This window comes from Armigeres subalbatus, chromosome 3 (assembly GCF_024139115.2).
Source record: "Armigeres subalbatus isolate Guangzhou_Male chromosome 3, GZ_Asu_2, whole genome shotgun sequence".
In the NCBI taxonomy this organism is placed as follows: Eukaryota; Metazoa; Arthropoda; class Insecta; order Diptera; family Culicidae; genus Armigeres; species Armigeres subalbatus.
Window position 1 is genome coordinate 313718411 of NC_085141.1, and position 20740 is coordinate 313739150.

Below are 20740 nucleotides of genomic sequence, written 5' to 3' on the forward strand. Positions count from 1 at the left end.
CGATGAAAGATTTTAAAACAAGCCGTATCCTTTTCCTGGTGCTCTAAGCTTTCTTTTAGTGAGAAAACCACGGAGGTTCATGAAAGTGCGATAATATTTGCGTCTGGGGGCACCGTGAATCGTACAATGCTGTACTCCCTTTTGGTTGCTGATCATCATCACTTCAGTTTTGTTATGGACCAATGCCAGCTTTTTTCCGCACATCTAGTTTTCGATTATTTATATCGCCTGCGTTGCACGTACTTCCACCTCTTCTACTGTTTCTCCGAATACCATGAGAGCCACGTCGTCCGCAAACCCAACGATTTTCATGTATTCTGGAACCCCCATCCTGTGTAGGGAGCTGGCTTCTTGCTTCCCAGCTGGCACTGTTGAACGCATTTGACACGTCTAAGGTTACCACAGTGCAGTAGCGGTTTCCTCTCCTCTTTTGCTTCTTGACTACTTCAGCTGCCTCGACGACTATCCAGATGGTGTCAACTGTGACTTGTTCTTTCGAAACCCGAACTGCATGCTTGATAATCCGTTTGCACCTTCTGTGTGGATCGCCAGCTGTGAAGGATGGCCATCTCAAGGAATTTTACAACCGTTTCTAGCAGGCAAGTAAGCCTGTAGGCCGATGCACCTCCGGGTGGCTTACACGGTTTCGGTAGCAGTACTAACTTTTGTCGCTTACAACAATCGGGGAAGTTTCCTTCGTCTATGCTCTTCTGCAATGTGGTGCGAAACATATCCGGATTAACCTGGATCGCCTTTTCAAGACCAGATTCGGATACCATCTAACACCGCAGCCTTATAACAGTCCCTCAATAATGGGGAGGGTCTTTTGGCCGAAAGGGTCATTTGTTCGAAAGGGCCATTTAGCCGAAAGGGTCATTTGGCCGAAAGGGTCGTTTGGCCGAAAGGGTCATTTGGTCGAAAGGGCCATTTAGCCGAAAGGGTCATTTGGCCGAAAGGGTCGTTTGAACGAATGGGTCATTTAGCCGAATAGGGCATTTGGCCCTAGTTTAATTAAAAGTGAAAAATTAGGAATGAGAAGAGAGACGTCTCACTACTCCCTTTGCTCTCCTCTAATTTACAGTGAGAAATGAGGAATGACAAGTGAGACGTCTCACTTCTCACTTCTCATTTATTCCTTCTCGCTGTAAAAAGTGAGAAGCGCGAAGTGAGATGCCTTACTTCTCACTGTAAAAAAAGAGGAGCGCAAAGAGAGTAGTGAGACGTCTCACTACTCACTTCGTGCATCTCACTTTTTACAGTGAGAAGAGAAAAATAAAGAGTGAGAAATGGGACGTCTCATTTCTCACTACTCATTTCCCACTTCTCGCTGTAAAAAGTGAGTGATGAGACGTCTCACTACTCATTTCGCGTTTCTGTTTTCTCATTCCTAATTTCTCATTTTTGAATAATTTATTCGGCTACATGACCTATTCGGCCAAATGTCATATTCGGCTCAATGACCTATTCAGCCAAATGACCCATTCGGCAAAACGACTCTATCGGCCAAATGACATTTTCGGCTAAATGACCTTTTCGGCCAAATGACCCATTCGGCCAAACGACACTTTCGGCCAAATGACCCTTTTGGCCAAAGGACCCGTTTGGTTAAATGTCCCTTTCAGCCAAACGACCCGTTTGGTTAAATGTCCCTTTCAGCCAAACGACCCTTTCGGTCAAATCACCCTTTCGGCAAAATGACCTTTTCGGTCAAACGACCCTTTCGGCCAAATGACCTTTTCGGCCAAATGACCCTTTCGGCCAAACGACCCTTTCGGCCAAACGACCCTTTCGGCCAAATGACCCTTTGGGTCAAATGACTCATTCTGTCAAATGACCCATTCGGCCAAATGACCTTTTCGGCTAAACGACCCTTTCGGCCGAGTGACTCTTTCGGCCTAATGGTCTGTTCGGCCAAATGATATATTCGGCCAAACAACTATCGGTCTAGTGGCATTCGGCCAAATGACCCTTTCCCTACAATTCCAATAATTGTTTTGAGTTTTTCTGGGGTCCTCTCTAGCGGTATCGCTGGGCCTTTAATCTTAGCCACAGCGGGTTTGCGTCCACGTTGTGGCAGAGCTCTTTCATGCAAGCTGCCTTACTGAGCCTGATTTCTTATTTAAGAGCACCTGATTCCTGGCCTGGCAAGTGCTTCTAGTAGACTCCAACCTCTAGGGTTAGTGCAACGGCTGCCCCACTCTACTGCCCAGACGTTGAAGTCCCCAGAAATAACGACTGGCGTGCTGTCGATAAGCTCCTCTGCTACCTTGGTTGAACGTGGCGGTGCGTAGTAGCAGTGCGATACCGTTAACTTTGACGATCACGAAGCCTTCAGCTGCACGATACACATTTTCTTGGTAAGGATATCTTTCTGCCGTTCACATAGCGGTGGTTCCTGCCTCATCCGCTACCGAATTACCGTTTCCTGGTGGGATCCGGTATGGATCAGAGATGATTGCAACGTCACATTTCGAGCCCCTCGCGGACTGCTGTGGCAGCACACACAGCAGTATCACAGTGGTTGAGGTTAATTTGTGTTACCTCCACTGTAGTTTACGCTGGAACGTTTGAACGCTGGACGCCACCAGTAACATGGTCTCTGCGTCCATCGCTTCTACAGATCTGGCATTTTGGTGGCTTTTTGCAACTTTGTGCCTTATGTCCTTCTTTTCCGCATCTTCTACAAAGTTTTGACCTATCTGGGCCCTTGCAGTTCCGTGCCAGTTGGCCAAACTCTTGGCACCTGAAGCACACCTCTGGTTGCTGAGAGAGGCTCAACGAACACATCGACCAACCGACTTTTACTCTACCGGTTCGCAGTGCCTTGTCAGCCGCATCTGCCGGAAGCTTTATAGCAGCGATCTGCGTGCCTGATGGACCCCTTCTTAGTCGAGTTGCTCCTTCATTGCGGTAGTTACCTCGTCTGCCGTGGTAATCTCGTCCAGGTCCACACATTGGAGGCTCGCTTCAGGCGTCATAGCTCTCAACTGTGCCTTATTACCCACCACAGTCCTTCAGTTCCAGAGCAGTCCTTATTGTTCGCAGGACCTCCAAATATCCTTCCTCGCTAGTCTTCACCACAAGTGACTTAACCCTTTTTCTTCACGCTTCTTTTGGTGATTTTTTGCTGCTCGTTTATTTTGCTGCGGCTCTTCTTCGTCTTCTTTTGGACCACCTGCCAAGGGGGTCCCTAAGTTGGCGTCACTGGCTTGGTCCGGTTGTGCGGCAGCCATTTGTTTGCGGAAAATCTCCCTTTGTTTTTTGGAGCCTCCTGGTCACTCGTCTCCTGGCGAGGATCTATGCCTTTTAAGAAAAGAGATCGGTGTGCTCCTTTTCTCCGTTATTACCAAGTCCTCCAGGGACCAATCCAGGTGTTTGCTGTAATGGTGCCGCTGATAAAAGGCCATTTTTGGCTGTAGCCAGCTCGCTCTCGGCATTTTCTGCTCTCTGCGTCAGATTAGTACAATCTGTCATTGCTGACCCGAGGGCTTTCCGGATCTTTAACACAAGCTCCTTGATGTCCTTGTGCACGTTGTGTTTCTTATCGACGAACTCGTGGAGCTCTTCTGCCCAGCTCTTTGCAATAAGAATCTTCGGCAGTTGTTGAGCCATATTCCACCCGTGGCTCGTGGGCAACTGCTGTTGCGGTTTGTCGCGTTGTTGCTGCTTATGCTCCTTTATTTGCTGATACTCTCCTTTATCGTCTTGGCTGCTCACTTGAGTGGCTTTTCGCTGTACTACCTCTCGGTGATGTTCTTCTTCTTCTTGGGTTTGCTGAGACGGAGACCTTGTCAGCCCGCTTCTGATGAACGGGTTCACCCCACTTGCCCCTTCGTTGCTTTTTGGAATTTTATTCATGATAAAAGGGTCTACCTGCTGTAGATAGCTGCCTGTTGGGATCCCATGGGTCCCATTTCATCGCCGCGACGGCGACAACTAGTCGTCGCGATTCTATCGTTGGATCGCTGCAGGCAATGTTCTTTTTACGCTTCCATACCAAAGGCGACAGAATCGCTGTCGCCAAGCGATAGAATCGCGTCGCGACTGTCGCGTCGCGTGTGTTTGGGGGAGCCTTAAAGCGAAATACAACCAAATGAAGCATCCACCGGACATAGTGGTATCTTCGCTATTAGATGATGCAGTCTTTAAACAAAAATACTTCCCCCATCAAGCTGGAGACTGCGTTTTCTCCTCGGTGGGTGGTTTTATTACTGGGGGATGGTACAGCAACAGTTCGCTAACTGGGCGCGTTTTAACTGGACTGTTTTTTAACTGGGCTTTCGCTAACTGGGCCAAAGCCCAGTTAAAAAGCAGTTATCCGTCAAAAAACAACAACAAAGACTCGGTGACGAGGGGACTCTGAATGGTATATTTTTTAAGCATCATGTAAAACACGATCACAACAATGCATCGCGATTTCCCTCGTCAGCCCAGTTAAAAAGCGGCGTTCGTTAACTGGGCTGGTGTTTTAGCCCAGTTAGCGAACGGTTGCTGTACAAGCACGTGGCTGTCTTTCTCGTCAATGATTGGATGACGGTAATTTGAGCCTTAACATGAAAGTCGTCAACCGTCTAAGACGAGTTTAGTACTTTCCATTTAATTCCACTAAGTTTTGTTATCTTTCCAGATACGTATTTCGACCTCAACTGTGAGGTCGTCTTCAGTATCTTGTACTTGACTCGAGTCAATACATTCCACTAGAAAGAGCTTAAAATATGTTTTCATGAAAGGCGTTCTGTTTCTAGCTAAGCCAAATTCGATTAAAAAGTTTCAACCTGTCTAAATTATGCAAATTTCCCTCTCGAAGACACAAGACCAAGTTTGGAAAAAGAAAAATCATAAACACTGTCGCCCGTTCTTCTTTTGTCTTATCTTTCGCGGAGTACGTTTAGCAGTTCGCGATCGTGTCCCTATCCAGAGAGCGATAAGATATCAATCCGCTCTGCCCGCGACACGGATGACGGGGCGGCAGATTCCGATCGTTTATTAGCATGCGATCAAAAAACAAAAACATACTCTCCACCGCTGCCGTCGCACATCGCCACCACCTGTCATCGCCTGACGTCGCGTTGTGCCGCGCGCCACGTCGTCGGGGAGGATGCTACTGCTGCTATCACTGCCACTACCGGGAGGGGTGTTGTCGTCATCGACGGTAGTGATTAGGCGGGTATGTGTCGCAGCCAGACGCGATCCGTTTTTGGGCAAGATGCGGTTTTCCGAATTCTTCTTCTTGGTTCTCGACCGACGAAAGCTGCGAGCTGCGAGTGGAGCGCTTCCGACTGCTGCTGCTGCTGCTGCTGCCGCCCGGTAAGAGGATGGTATGTTTAAATAAGAGCGACTGCGAATTCCAAGCGCATAGTCGTTAACTACCAGGCAAACGGTGCGCGAGCATTGGTTTTTTATCGAACACGAATTGAAGTGAAGAAATTGGATCGAATCCTTTTGGGGGAAGATCGATCGAATTGCTCCTTAGCTATTATATCGAAAGAAAGGGGCTACATCCGAAAGCGACGAGAAAGAATCGAAACTAGAAGTGTTAAGTGTTCTGATCTGCTCGAGACTTCCTGTGTAAAAGAAATCCCAAGAACAGATAAACAGTGGAATCAAATCAATTCAAGTCTTACAGCTGAGATATTTCAATTGAAAAGAAGTGTGAAGTGACAGTTGAAAAATGTATCGTATTTTGGCATTGGTGAGTTCTTACATTACTTTAAGTAAAAAGGGATAAATGTTTACTTGTTTGGATGTAGTGTAGTAAACGCGTGCTTTAGTTTTGGCAAAACATAGCTAATTTAAATTTGTATAAAAATTTGAGAAATTTTCTTTTATTTGATTTTTACATCAAATACAATTTCAAATATAAAATACATGATAGCTGCTTCCATATATATTTAAAAGCTCAATCATACTACTCTTCAAAAAAAGTTCAAGTGTCAAATGGTGTGAAGAACTGAACTGAACTGAACTGAAATTTCAGAATTCAGCAATATGAAGTACTATTTCCGTATCACTAAAGTGCTTATCTCTTAACATTGTATAGTGCAAGAGAAAATTACCATCACTGCTGGTTAATCTGGGATTTTGCGCAAACCCATAGCAAACGCAATTAGCATATGCATCAGAACGAGAACCATTTAAAGCATATCTATGAAGAAATAAAGATTTAAAAAATCACTCACTGTAACCACGCTTCTCTGATCTCTGCACATCGGCGCTTTTTTTTTCAACATTTACATTATTTCGTTGTCTATTTTTTCGGTATCAAAGGGAACTGATATAGGGAGGGTGTACCAATTGTCGCCATACTTAAGAACAACTGTTTTCTAGAAAATAAGTAAAAGGCATGGGTGGTCTTTATATATCAAGCGAAAGGTTTTACTTCCTGCTCCTTAGAACAGCTGTGAAAACCACAATAACATTGGCTATAATCCTCAAAATTGATTAATCCATAATAGGAACGCATGCACCAGTTGTGGCACTATTCTTAATTTTGGTTCCTTATTTGGCAAATCCCATTGTTTTCTTATGGGATTGGCCAAATAGGGACCACTAGTGCGACAACTGGTGCAGAGGACGTCAAAAATTAAGCAAAATCAATTTTTACAATTATGATTTGCTTGTTTTGGAGGAGATCAAAGGTGTTATTGTATCATTGAATATGCTCTATCGATATGAACTTGGTTTGCGGTGATTTGATTGGTCATTTGACATATAAAGCACTAGTGCGCCAACTGGTGCTATAGCCACAACTGGTACATCTAGCCTAATATCACCATATATTTTCCAGTTGCATCTAGAGGCTATACAATATTGTACTGACGCATATTTAAAAAAAGGAGTTCAGTGCAAAACGCACCCATGAGGCAAAGCGACCCAACTCATAAAATCAAATTAATCTTCTGTATTACATTTCTGAACGACTAGTATTATTACAATTCAATATTATATCTACATTTTCGTGATGTGGTGCAAAGATTAAGGAACATTCTTTGATTTTTGCGGAAAATCAACAATGTGTGGTTCACTTAACATATCCGTTCAGGGTTTGAATTCAAAGGAGAATGAGAAAATCTCACTTATCATATCTGTATAGTAGGGTGGCTCAAATTAGTATGTGAAAAACTTTTTTCAATTTTTTTGATGGGCCGCCCTCTTATTCGGCTCTATTTGATGCCCTGATGCTCTGGACAAAATTTCAGCCAAATCGGCCAACGTTTGGGCGGTGCTAAACTCGTTGGAAGTTTATATGGAAAAATGTATGCAGAAACATCCAAAAACAGTGATTTGCAGTTGGATGGCACAATTTACGATCAAGAAGCATGATATTCATCCAGATGTTGAAGAATTTAATACAGAATGTTATGCAGAAAACCGCGAGAAGATTAGAGTTTGCCCGGCTAAGTTATTAGCATTTCTCTGAAGTGGGGTTTGAGCAAATTTCGTTTCTTTTACCTTTGAAAAGAAATAAATTCACCCCTACAACACTCAAGTAAAATACTAGTATCTTTGTCTAATAAACTCTGACCTTCTCGTGGTTTTCAGCATAACATTCTGTATTTAATTCTTCAATATCTGAATGAGTATCATGCTTCTTGATCGTAAATTGTGCCGTCCAACTGCAAATCACTGTTTTTGGATGTTTCTGCATACATTTTTCCATATAAACTTCCAACGAGTTTAGCACCGCCCTAACGTTGACCGATTTGGCTGGAATTTTGTCCAGAGCATCAGGGCATCAAATAGAACCGAATAAGAGGGCGGCCCATCAAAAAATTTGAAAAAGTGTTTTTTGAGCCACCCTACTGTATACACTCTCGATAGGTAGCATATCGTGAGAGACATTGTTCGGTAGCTGTTACGATAATGAACTGATTATGGGGGCTACAACCCATGATAATTTTTTTTGAAAGAGCCCCAAATGCGGGGGGCGCCGCCCGGTTCAGATGATGCATTTCTTGTTTTACACAGCTGTGCGAAAAAAATATGGTCCCCAACATAAAATGAGCGAGAACAACGCGCTTTATCACACCCCCTCAGTGGGGCTGCCTATTCGAATCAATGTTTCCCTTGGTCTTTCCCAACTTTTATTGACTTCTCCAAATGAATGGAGGTGTGCGTGACTTCGCTGTATTCCTGTCAATGTGTGCTGTCTTCCTCCAAAAGTATTCGTGATATTTTTGCCGCAACAAGATTACTACCCACTTTTACTTTATATATTATATACAGTGACGTTAGTGTGCGAAAAACTGCGCTTGGAGAACCAAGTGGAGAACTCAATACAAGTGCGATAGTTTTGTTTTCATGGCTTGTTATGATTCGAAGAGGTTTCTTTGCCTCTCTTTTATCGTTGTTCGTTCTCTATTGAGATCGAGTCTCTATTGAGATTATTTGATTGAACGGAAATCTAATGCTACGTTTAGACAGGGCAAATGTATTGAACAACTCAGATGAATTCAATTGACTTGCCAAAAGTTGAACATGTTAAACTTTCTTTTCGTTCAAGTCAATTGAATTAAGGTGTTTACACGTTCCATTCGCGTTCGATTCAAGCGACTTGCTCAATTCTCTTGCCTTGTCTAAACGTAACATAACGGGTTATCCACAAACCATGTAGACCGAAATTTCACATTTTCAAACCCCCCCCCTTCCCCCCTTGTAGACTTTCGTAGACTTTTCTGAAACCCCTCCCCCACCCTTTTGAAGTCTACGTAAAATTTTACAAAACATCATATGTGATTGGAAAAATCACAGCAATTCAGTTTTCAGCAATTCAGTTATTCAAATCCATTTCCATATCCCTTGTGAACATTACAGTAAAATTCAAATTTCAAATATAACGAAATCAAACTGAACAAAATCCAACAAAACAAATATCAATCCATCAAATCAAATTTCAGATTTAATCATCTGTCTATAGCTCTTGAAACCAAATCTCGAAGCCAATTAATTTAATTTCTGTTGAATTTGATTCCTCCTGGAGGTGTGCGCCACCGCCACAGACATTTGCATCGGCACGCCACTGCTTAAAATCTGTCACGCATCTGACCTATAATTCTTCATGCTGGTTCAAATTTGTAGAAAACCGAAGAATTTCCAGAATTTCGAAAAATTTCGAGATGAAATTTTAAGAATATCAATCCTAAAGATTTTTTCATGGAAATTCCGTAGAATTTCCCGATTGATAACCTTTAAAATTTCCCGTAAATACTCCAAAGAACTCTCCGTAAAAATTCCGATGTCTTTCTTGAAAATCCCATGCAATATCCCTTCAAATAATCATCCGTTTAAAAACCAAGAATTTTTTTTTAATTCCAAAAGTTTTCCCGTTAAAATACCGAGTAATTTGTGGGCTTCGTGGCCGTGCGGTTAGCGACGTCAATCGTCTAGACGCATGTGCTATGGAGTGTGGGTTCGATTCCCGCCCCGGTAAGGAGGAAACTTTTCGTGATCGAAAAATTCTCCACTGGTCCACTGGGTGTTATATGTCCATTGTTTATGCTAGGTGTTTGAGTGTTCAGTCTGTACGACCTCTGCTCTGGTCGAAGACGGTGTTCATGTCTTTCTCTTAAAATTTTCCATGAAAACTTAAAATTATTTCCCGTGGAATTTCAGAATGGTTACCTACCGTTTTGGCTCAAATTCCGAATATGGCTCATATCCCGAACACTGGCGTTTTAGCGCCCTGAAACTAAAGTTTTCATTAGTTTTCCATACTGAGGATTAAGCATATGCGGTATTTCGAAAAATTTCGTTTCAGGTGGTTCGAAACGAAATTCCGCGGAATTTCGCGGAATTTGAGCATGGCGAAATCTGATTTCTTGATTTCGTTTCGTTTCGTAAAATTGCAAAAATTTCGCTAGAAAAAACTAGCTTCTAACGAAATTTAACGGAATTCCGCGGAATTTCGAAACAAATTTAAACTGAAACCATTCTTCATATTATCAAAAATTTTGGCTGCGCCGCTGAACAAAATCGTTAAGTTGTTTTCAAAACTTCAGGTTATACATTTTTTTTCTATTAACGCTTACTACATAACCCATGCAACCAAAACTTCGTCATTGCATAACAAAATCCCCTTTGAAGTTTCTAAGAGTTCATATAAAGTTTCTACAGCACCTTCTAGATGAGAATAAGTCTTGAAGCTTCTTCTGGCTCCCAACAGTTCCAATGTAAACTTCAAGTTCCAAAGAAGTTCTAAAGGTACTCTCTAGGAACTATGAAGTAGGATAAAGGCTTCTTAATAGCGCCTTAAAAACTTCGAACATAAAAGTTCCAAACAAGTTCACTGCGAACCATTTAAGCGACTTCTATGTTTCCAAAAGTTTAACTAAAATTGTTCATACATAGTCATTTCATCAAAGTTTATTCAAAAGTTTAGGCTAAAATTGATTTTTTATATTATAACCCGCATACTTTGCATTAGAGCCGCAATTGCTAACTACTACACTGTCGAGGTGTTGTGATCTGTAGATGAAATGACTACAATTTAAATTTCACCATGTTGGCATAGGAGATTATGTGCACTTCACCAGTAAGTGACATTACTCATTCGGTTCAATTATGTTCGCTGGCGCATGGGATCATGCAAGGACTTGAACGCAGAGACAGTCGAGTTTAATCCCACCATCAGGAGGAGGAGGAGGAGCAAGAAAGAAACAAACATCTGTTAACAACAAATAAATAAAAATTGACGTGCGGTAAGACGCGCGGCTACAACGCAAGACCATGCTGAGGGTGGCTGGGTTCGATTCCCGGTGCCGGTCTAGGCGATTTTCGGATTGGAAATTGTCTCGACTTCCCTGGGCATAAAAGTATCATCGTGCTAGCCTCATGATATACGAATGCAAAAATGGTAACCTGGCTTAGAAACCTCGCAGTTAATAACTGTGGAAGTGCTTAATGAACACTAAGCTGCGAGGCGGCTCTGTCCCAGTATGGGGATGTAATGCCAATAAGAGGAGGAGGTGACTTTGACAATTTCCCCTTCGCACACACAGAAGAAAAATTTAATCACCCGGAAAATAATTTGCCACAAGTTCTTTTGGAAGCTGCTTAAGGTCTGTCTCATTTGGAGAATTAAACTGAAATTAAACTTAAAAGTGACACTTCAATAATTATCGAATAACCCTGCTGGCAGAGCAAGATTACTTTTGACAGATATAGAATCATTTTGCATCGATGTCTTATTGGAATTGCTGGGTTGCACCAGCCATTCTTATGACCGGGTTATTTGCTAATTTTCGAACTGTCGTTAAGTTTAATTCTCCAAATGAGACAGACCCTTAGAAGGCTTGTTTAACCAGTATACAATAGATCTTGTTGATGGCTGATCACGCCAACTAGTGTGTGAGAACGCAAAGTGATAAAACTAATCTCTGCATCGAACAGCACAAAATTATTTAGTGCGGAATCGATCGTATTGTAGAAGCTTATTAAACGAAGCAGCTCCCAACAAACAATTCTAGTTGAATGAGCTAGTATTTTAGTTGAAGAAGCTTATTTTGAATGGAATAAGCTTTTTCTCACCTTCCAATATTTGTTGGGAGTTGGGATTGATCTTGCGTTGGATTGATTTGAAACACAGTTTCGTTTTCTTGTTTTAAAAAAAACTTCGTTTACTTACTTGATACTTGATGGGCTACAGCTCTTCGATGAACCTACGCCGAATGGAGTATCCTTCTCCACTGGAATCGATCCTGGGCCAATCGCTTCCAGTCGCCCTGAACATTGAGCGCCCTCAGGTCCTCTTCAACTGCAAAAAGCCATCGTGTACGCGGCCTTCCACGAAGTCTGCGGCCTCTTCCGGGTTCTCTACTAAATATTATCTTCGTTTACAATAAATATATAGTCGCTTACCATTGGGCTTCTCATGAATTACCTTATCTACTAACAAACGATTCCTTTCCCGTAGCGCTCACGGAGATGCAGAGCATTCCACGGTCTCTTATAACAATGAGTGTTAAACTAATTTTCCTCTCCTAATCCTAAATTGACTGTAAGGACGGGACCAACATCGTTATTGGTCATGAATGGGAAACTCCGAAGCAAGTATACAATAAGAATAACTTTTTTGTATCCCAAGAATATTATTTAATTGGTGAGGTGTGCATAGTTGCTGTTTCTCGGCCAATCATGATTAGCAACTACGGTGTGTACTCAGGCTAAGCTCTTTTTTGACTTTTTGCACAATATGTACGGAACATTGAAGATTTGTGGACATTTCTAGATCTTCGCAAGGAATTTGCAAAAAAAAAATCCAGAACGGGTTGAAACATCATTCAAAATTGCGGAAAGTTATTTTCTGTTCTCATATGCCAAGGACACACATATATATAAAACTATGGATCTGTGAAATTCAAATTGAAATACATATCTTTGTGCATTTTAGAAAGGTGCACAGGATTCTTCTAGTGAGCAAATGTAGGCTATATATATATGTAGACTAAAACTACGCTGACAAGGCAATATGAAGTATGCTTCAGCATAAGTACATATTTCTTAAGTGAACTAAGGTTTTAAACGAAATTTGAATTGCCTTACCGCCAATGGTATATGCGGCGAGAATGCGGTGATTTATAACAGACTGCCTCTTCTGTAATTATAACTCTACTGGTCGCAAAACAGATATTTGACTTCGAAAAAGTGTAATCAGAATTGCGTACATAATGTAAAACCAATTTAATATAAATTCCGCGGAAAAAAATAAAATTTCGTTTCGTTTCGAAAAATTTCGAATTTATTGAACCTTGATTTCGTATCGTTTCGAAGTCTCGAAAGTAAATCTATATTTCGTTTCGTTTCGATCCGAATCAACATAGACATTTTAAATTTCGTTTCGTTTCGTTTCGTTAGGAAAAAGTGTGTTATCGCATACCCTTAATCAATATTGCAGAAGAATTCAAGCTTCTATGGAGAAAATTACATAAATAACGCCAAAATGGCTATTTAAAAGCGAGTGTTCGGGATATGAGCCAAAACGAAATTTTTCTTGCAAAATAGGAAATTTGAAAAAAAAAAAAGAATCCTATGGACATCCCAAAGAGTTTTCTGAATAATTTTCGGTGCAAATTATGGAGAATTTTTGAATTCATTGAATTTATTGTAAAAAATTCGAATACATTTAAATGAAAATTACAAATGCTTTCTTACAAGAAATGCAATTTTTTTTGTGCAAACTCAAATAGTTTTTGGTAGGAAATTCAAATATTTTCTCGTGAAAGTTTTCAATAATTTGTTTAAAAATGTTGCAGATTTTCCATCAATATTTCCAAAGAATCTGCATTAGAACTGCCTAAGAAATTGTAGAGAAATTTTCATGGACATTTCGAAAAATTTCGTTTATATGTATGTCCAAAGAATTCCTCATGAGAATTCCGAGAATTTCCGAAATTGAGAAAAATTACCCGGGGACTTTCCAGAAAACCTTAAGTGGAAATTCTGAAGGGTTTCTCGAGGAAATTTCGGAGAATATCGCTTACAAGTTCCAAAGAATGTCTTTTGGAAATTCCAAAGACTTTTTGTTGGATATGCCGAAATGCTTCCTTTGTAAATTCCGAAGAATTTTCCTTGGAAATTTTAAAGAATTATTTGTAGTTTCTAAAGAAGATTTTGCCGTAAATCAAAAGATATTTTAGTAGAATCTGTTATATAATCCAAGTAGAAACTTTGAAAAAATTTCGAAAGTTTTTATAGAATTTTCAACACAGAAGAATTTGCTGTAGAAATCATGATATTTTTAAACCGTAGTTCAAACTATTACACTCCAAATAATCTAAACGTTGTTTCTACCTGAATTTACAGGTACATTTTACGTGCACACGTAGCTGCAAATGCTCCGGAAAATTCACGTGAAGCTTACGTGTCCGGTGAAAAAAAAAAACTCAGGTAGAACTTACCTGATTTTCACGTAGAATGAAAATTCTATCGAAAAATCAGGTAAAAGTTACGTGAATTTCAGGTGGATAAAATCTACGTACTTTTTCAGGTGGAAACAACGTGCAGATTTTTTTGGGTGTACTTCAGTGAAATCCATAAGATTTTTCTGGAGAAATTCGAGAGACTATTTCGGTAAAGTCTTGCAAAAAAAAGGAAAAAATCTGAAAAAAAAATTAAACTAGTGAACTTTGCACAAAGCTGCTGTATGAATTGTTTTTGAAAAAATAAAAATTAAATAAAAAAGTCTACGTAGACTTTTAGTTTACCCCCCGTCCCCCTTCGTAGACTAACGTAGACTTTTCCGAAACCCCTCCCTCCCCCTCAAGAGTCTACGTGGTTTATGGACAGCCCCTAACGGGTACACGGTTTGCAGAAATCAGGGCTGTCAGATGATTTTTTTGTAAATCTGTATTGGCGACGATAAAAATCTGTATTGTCTGTATTTGTAAGGAAACCCATATTTTCATAAATTATGCAAAAAACGAGTCTAAAAAATATAATATTATGTGATCTTTTGCCTTTCTGATCGTATACTAAGTAATATGATTTTCAATGAACTTCCAAAACAGCAAGGGAATCAAATTATAAACCCCAGATGCCTCTTAGAATGATTAGAATATTGTTGAAATATTAGATCATGTAAATTTTCCTCAGTAGTTTAAGATTCAAGTTTAACACCTAAAAATTTCTGAAAATAAATTATTCATTGTTATTATCAATTTCCCACCTTATCGGCCGCGACGATTTGAAATCGTCGCAAAATAAATTGACGCCAAAATCGTCGCCAGCAGAAATGGCCATAAGATCTGTCAAATCAACTGTGAACAAAAATTTATAAACTCAATAATAACATTATTTCCTAAAATTGAGCCCTGTTTTTAATGCAGATTGACATTATTTTCTAATAAAACTAACATAATTTTAGAATAAAGATGTTGGCGACGATTTTGATAGTGCCTAAAAAATGGTCGGCGCGTTTTGTTACCAAGGAAACAGACAATATTATCAATTGTTATCGGACTTCGGCAAATATTTGTCGAGTTCCAACTAGAGATTGGACCTAGGTTTTGGTTATGACAGATGACATTCGTAATAACTTCACTACCTTAATTCGGAAACGATGATATTTTTATAAGAATTGAATAACGATTACGCATATCTTCGACAGAATTTGATTAAATATATAACGACCGCTTTTTTATTCAATTTAAATTCAAATTACTGCAGTCGAAGTCGGAATATTTTGCTGGGTTTTGGACTGCATACTAGTTCGTAAAAAAATCACATGACCATTTCAAGTGAAAAATCAATTGAAAAATAAATGAAGTTTTAGCAATAATTGGACTTAAAATAAAACGATCTGCGACATTTTAAAATAAATTTATCAAAATTTGATTTTTTTGTTGGTTTTTAAACTTTTACAGATCAGTTTTGGTAATCCAAAATTTACCAGCACCGGAGAGCTGGATGAGTCTGTAGATATGCCTGAAATCTGTTCGAAATGTTTAAATTTGCTTTTACCAATTGCAGCACATCATGCTGGCAAACTTATTTTCCATAACGATTGAAACGTTGCAATTTGTGATATATTATATATTATGACTCAGAACATTGATCATTTTTTATTGTTTTGTAAATATTTCCCCCGTAAGTGAAATCATAGCTTTTTCATATTTTTAAAACGAGTACTGCCACATGTGAACGTATAAGGCTTTTGTTCTTGATTATTTGATAATTTTAATCTTGTTTTAGAAATATTGTTTGTCAAGTTTTTTTATTGTTCAATTTGGGGTAACTTTGATCAATATAAATCTGTATAAATGTGTATTGTATTTGAAAAATCTGTATAAAATCTGTAATCTGTATCAAGTCTGTATTGATGTTTAAAAATCTGTATAATACAGATAAATCTGTATTTATGGCAGCCCTGGCAGAAATCGCTCTCAATACACGGAAAAAAATAAACTACCCAATAGTGAGTTCAATTCACCCAACCTCGAACATCCGTACGGGAAGCCAAAATTGAGTAAGTGGGGTCGAAGTAGTTTGCTCTTACTCCCATGATAAAAAAGTACCCAACGGAAAATTTATTTACCCAAATGGAGGTAATAAACCTCAACTCAATTGCGACCCCAGGTAATAAAACTCAAAACTGGCTTCCCGTATTGAACTGGCGTCGTTGGATTGTTTCGCTCTTTTGTTTTTGACAACAGAAGAAAGAGTGGATGAAAGAGAAGAGAAAAAAAAACTCAAAAATAAGTTTAAAAAAACTCAACGCTGGGTACTTTTTTTCTTCCGTGAGATAACGAACAACGATAAAAGAGAGGCAAAAACCTTGTTTACAAACAACCATGCGTTAAACCCTTGTTTCTCGCGTGTCTATTTTGCACCTTCTATAGTGCGTTTTACCGGAGGCTCATTTTCTACACAGTAAAATATTATGAAAATTAGACACGACGGAACCCGTAATTGAATGTAACATTCGGTAACAGAATGTGTACCAGACCATAATTTTAAGTTCTGTGATGGAAACGATAAAATAATTGAAATTTCAATTCAGTTTATCTTAATTTTACATGATTCTACCAGAAACCTTGATGAGTCAGCACGTGGCTGTCAAAACAAATCAAAACAAACTTTATTGCGTTTCATTCAAACTGCAGCTGGCATCGATTTTATTCATATAAGCATCAACCAAAATGGATATATGCACATATAAAAACAAAGCAGCCTCTATTGCGCTGCATTTCATCACTGTAACTCTTTGTTTGTTGCCTATTCTGACGAGAAATCTGTGATGCTTTCAGCAAACTCAATCTCCTACAGTTCCGTTTTGGAAGAGATTCCGTGTCGTGTAAATTTAAGCTATCGTTCAGTCTGCTAGAGAGTAGTTGAATCACCAGATCGCTTAACCTGTTCTATTTGGATCTGCTCGTTCTCAAGAAGTGGAAATACTCGAGTGGCTATCGAGATAGGCTATCACTCTGCGGATCGAAGTTCGATTCCCCATGTTGGCACTATTTTTTTATTTTCCAATAAAAATAGAAACAAATAAATTACAGCACGTGTAAATTTAAAAGAACCTATAACTTTATGTTGTTAAACACGGAGGTCAATTTGTTACATCTACTTGAACGGAAATTTACAGGTTTTGCTCGAACTGTGTACATTTAGAGACCCGAAACACTGCAGTAGCACTCAGTAGCTCGCCGTTTTGTTCGAGCTGCTTGACGGCAACAATCTTGGCTAGTAGTGGGTTTATTGCAAACTTGTTCTAAAGTTTAAAACATCTGAAGCCTCCGATCCCTTATATTCAAATGACTGCGCTCAGTGAAGCTCGTTTCTACACAGTATAAAAAATGTTACAGCATATATGATGTAATAAAAAGGCTTCGTTCGATTCGACTCATTTTGCCATCACTTTTTAAAATTACAGGTCGTCTTTACTATGGAGCTTGCATTCAATATTGCGTACATGAAGGTAAATTTAGAGGCTATTGAACACAAAAATATACGTTCAAATATTTCCATAGCGTGTAATTTTCGGAATTTTTAACTGTGTAAGGCTGGTGTGATTAAATAAATCGTTCACTGAACATTTTGTGGTTAACGCAATTGAATTATTTGTTGAAATGTTTCAGGAACAACATGATGAAACACTTATGCCCAGGGAAGTTTTAGAATTATTGTTTGTTGGTGGTCAAATCTAAAGAAAACATTATTTATTTGAAACTTTTTTTTTCCTCACTTATAACTAACACCTAGATAATAAAATCAATGTCAATAAGCTATATCAAAACTACAGCAGCGCACATCGAATCAAACTAAAACTGATTGTGTAGTACTTTTCCCAATGGCGCCCTCACCTTTTGGGTCATGTAGTCATCATTGTGGAAAAATAATAATCAATACTGCTGCCGAAAAAGCGTTAGTGGAAAATAAAATGAAAAACCTGAAATATATTTCACGTATAAGACGAGACTATTAGGTATTGAGTATAAACCAGTACAAGTATTTCATACATGATGCACGTAATTATCCACACAACACATGTTATCTCGCAAATTTTAGTACCGCCGAGATTGTCTACTTTTACTATGTGCACATATTGAATTCGAAGAAACAAGTGGTAGTTCGTCTCCCTTCGTTAGCTCTGTGGAGGTAAATGGTCCAAATAATCCAACAAACATATATTCTAAGGAAATTTAAACTAAATGCAGACGCCCGAGAAATTGAGTCGGAGCACTTCGAAGCTACTTGGACATCGAAACATTGAAACTACTCAACCTAAAATAAAGCTTTAAGAATGTTTAATTTCTGACCGTTGCGTGTTAGCTAAAAATATCAGCTGCTGAAGCAAACAGAACTCTTGTTGTAATTTGTAATTGGGAAGATAATTTCGACCTGAAAAAGAAATATTCGCAATTGTTTTGTGATATTAAGCACTATAATTTTCAATTATTTAAAGTTTGTTACGAAAGTTGATTTTTCCTCATTTCTTTCTCATAATAATAAACAACGTGAAAACAGTTGCTTAGATACGACTAGCATCGAAAACAGTTCAGCGTCGGAAGCAGTTTTTGTCAGATATGTTTATAGCACCCGCCATTATGGCTAGCGTGGAAAGTTGGATTCATTACTCACCAACTTCAATCATTGATTACATCGCTTTTATTTATTAATTTCATAATAATCATAATCTTACCATTTTTATACCATTCAATTAAACAATATATAACATTCTGATTATTCATAATCATTAATTATTAATCACATCGAACATTAATCATTAATCATACACATATTGTGTCCTACATTTTAATCACGATCGATAATCGCTAATCATACTCCAAACGTTTTATTCATTAATCATACAGTAGGAATTCGCTGGTTGGGATTTTAATACTTGGGTCAGTTTTTAGTTAGGCCCCGCTGGTTGGGCCTTGGCCCAACTAAAAAGCAACCGTACGTCAAAATTCAATGTAAACACGGAAAACGGGATTGGGCGTCACTGGACATCATTTGTGATGTTCAAGTCGAAATACACGTGTTCAAATGGCTGTCAGTTGGCCCAAATAAAAAACCGAATTCGTTAGTTGGGCCGAGGTCGTGGCCCAACCAGCGAATCGCGACTGTACTCGTTAAACATTGTTAAACATTTATTTAATCTGTAATCATAATCATTAATCAATGTGAAATATGAAATAATCTTTAATCATAATCTTTAATTATAGAGTTGAATGATTTAATCATAACAAATTCAATCATTTATTTGAAGCTTTATCATTGACATCTACACATATGTTGATATTCAAATTACTAGTATTGAGATGTCAGTCGTTTGGACGAACAGTTTTCCGGTGAGAAATTCTTAACTTTTTGTGGGGGAAAGTGCGGTGATACGCCGAAACTTAGTCATAATTTTATATCGCGAATCTTTTGAAATTTTTCCATTTTGCGGATTCCGTAAAGTTCTATCGCAGCTGTCAAAGTTCTTCCGCAGGCTTGAAAATCTTTGACACACTGAAAAAAAAACACATATTTGGTGTTGTCATCGTAGTATGCCATGCGAAACAACAGAGAAAATGTATGAAGTGACAGCTGGGGTAGTTTGTATATTGAACCGGAAAAGGGAAAGCTTTCTCTGGAACAGCAATAATGCTTCGATTGTAACGAATTGTATGAATATTGTTTACTTTATGCGACAGTTAATAAAAATAGGTTGCTAATGCTATCTGAAAATTACAGAAAAAGTTAAACTGAATAAAAATTAATTTTAGCATTCATATTTAATGTGGTTGAAGCCTACACTGCCGAAAAAAACCTTTCGAAGTTCATTAACTTACCTTATGAAATTTAGCCACAAGAAAATTGATTGAAAATCATAAGGTTACCTTATGGAACTGAATGAACCTTGCGTGAATTATGACCATAAAGATGCATACGTTTATCTTAAAGTTGCCCTAACATTTTCATTGATTATCCTTATGAAATTTCATAAGGCTGCGTTATGAAATTCTTATTAACACGGTATGAACATATTTGGGTCTCTATCTTAACTCAAACCAAATTTTGAATTTAAAACAAGATAATAAAATATATTGTTCAATAACTCTGTCTTTATTTAAAACACTTACTAGCACTATATATGGATATGTACATTTTACTCCTATAGGGTATAAGCATAGACCATGGTCTATGGTAGTTCAATGGTGTGATTTGGCCAATACTTGAGAAAAACACGATGACGAAATTGCTATAGCTATCGATTACTATCTCAATTGCTTTTCGAGAAAACTGTATAATAATGAAACTAAAAACTGCAGCAGTAATAGGAAATGCATAAAACAAAACCACAAATTCAGAGATAAGGAATTTGAAGACGATGACGAATTTCTTCTTCTATGGTTTCAACTAGGAAACTAGAACATGGCAGGCTCTTAAACTCATTATTTTATTAGCATTTCCACAGTTATTAATTGGAAGCTTTTCTTTGTCCGCCACTACATGAGTATGTATCTTGTGTGGCAAGTACAATGGATATATTATACCCAGGGAATCGAGAATTTTTCTTCAGCTTTCATCTCTGGATTGGCAATCCTTCGCTTTTTCTCGCAAGGTTAACTGGAGAACCAATGTCGTACCGTTGAAAATCGCCTCCGAAGAAGCCAACTAAGGACCCGAAACGGAAGACCAACCAATCATTATTTTCACCTAAACTACACCGGCATGAAACTGCATCTCTATATCTGCTGTAAAGTATTAACATGCTGCGTTGCATTTGAGTCAACATATCGAAACGGTA

The 20740-nt window shown here is 38.7% G+C and overlaps 1 protein-coding gene across 1 annotated transcript in view; it reads left to right on the plus strand.

Moving 5' to 3' along the window:
- The first annotated feature begins 5360 nt into the window (after positions 1-5360).
- LOC134220830 (uncharacterized) overlaps positions 5361-20740 on the plus strand; it is a 47012-nt gene continuing 31632 nt past the window's right edge. The window contains exon 1 of the mRNA XM_062699944.1: positions 5361-5692. Coding sequence (XP_062555928.1) covers positions 5672-5692 — 21 coding nt within the window. The 5' untranslated portion in view covers positions 5361-5671. The remainder of the gene's footprint in view (positions 5693-20740) is intronic.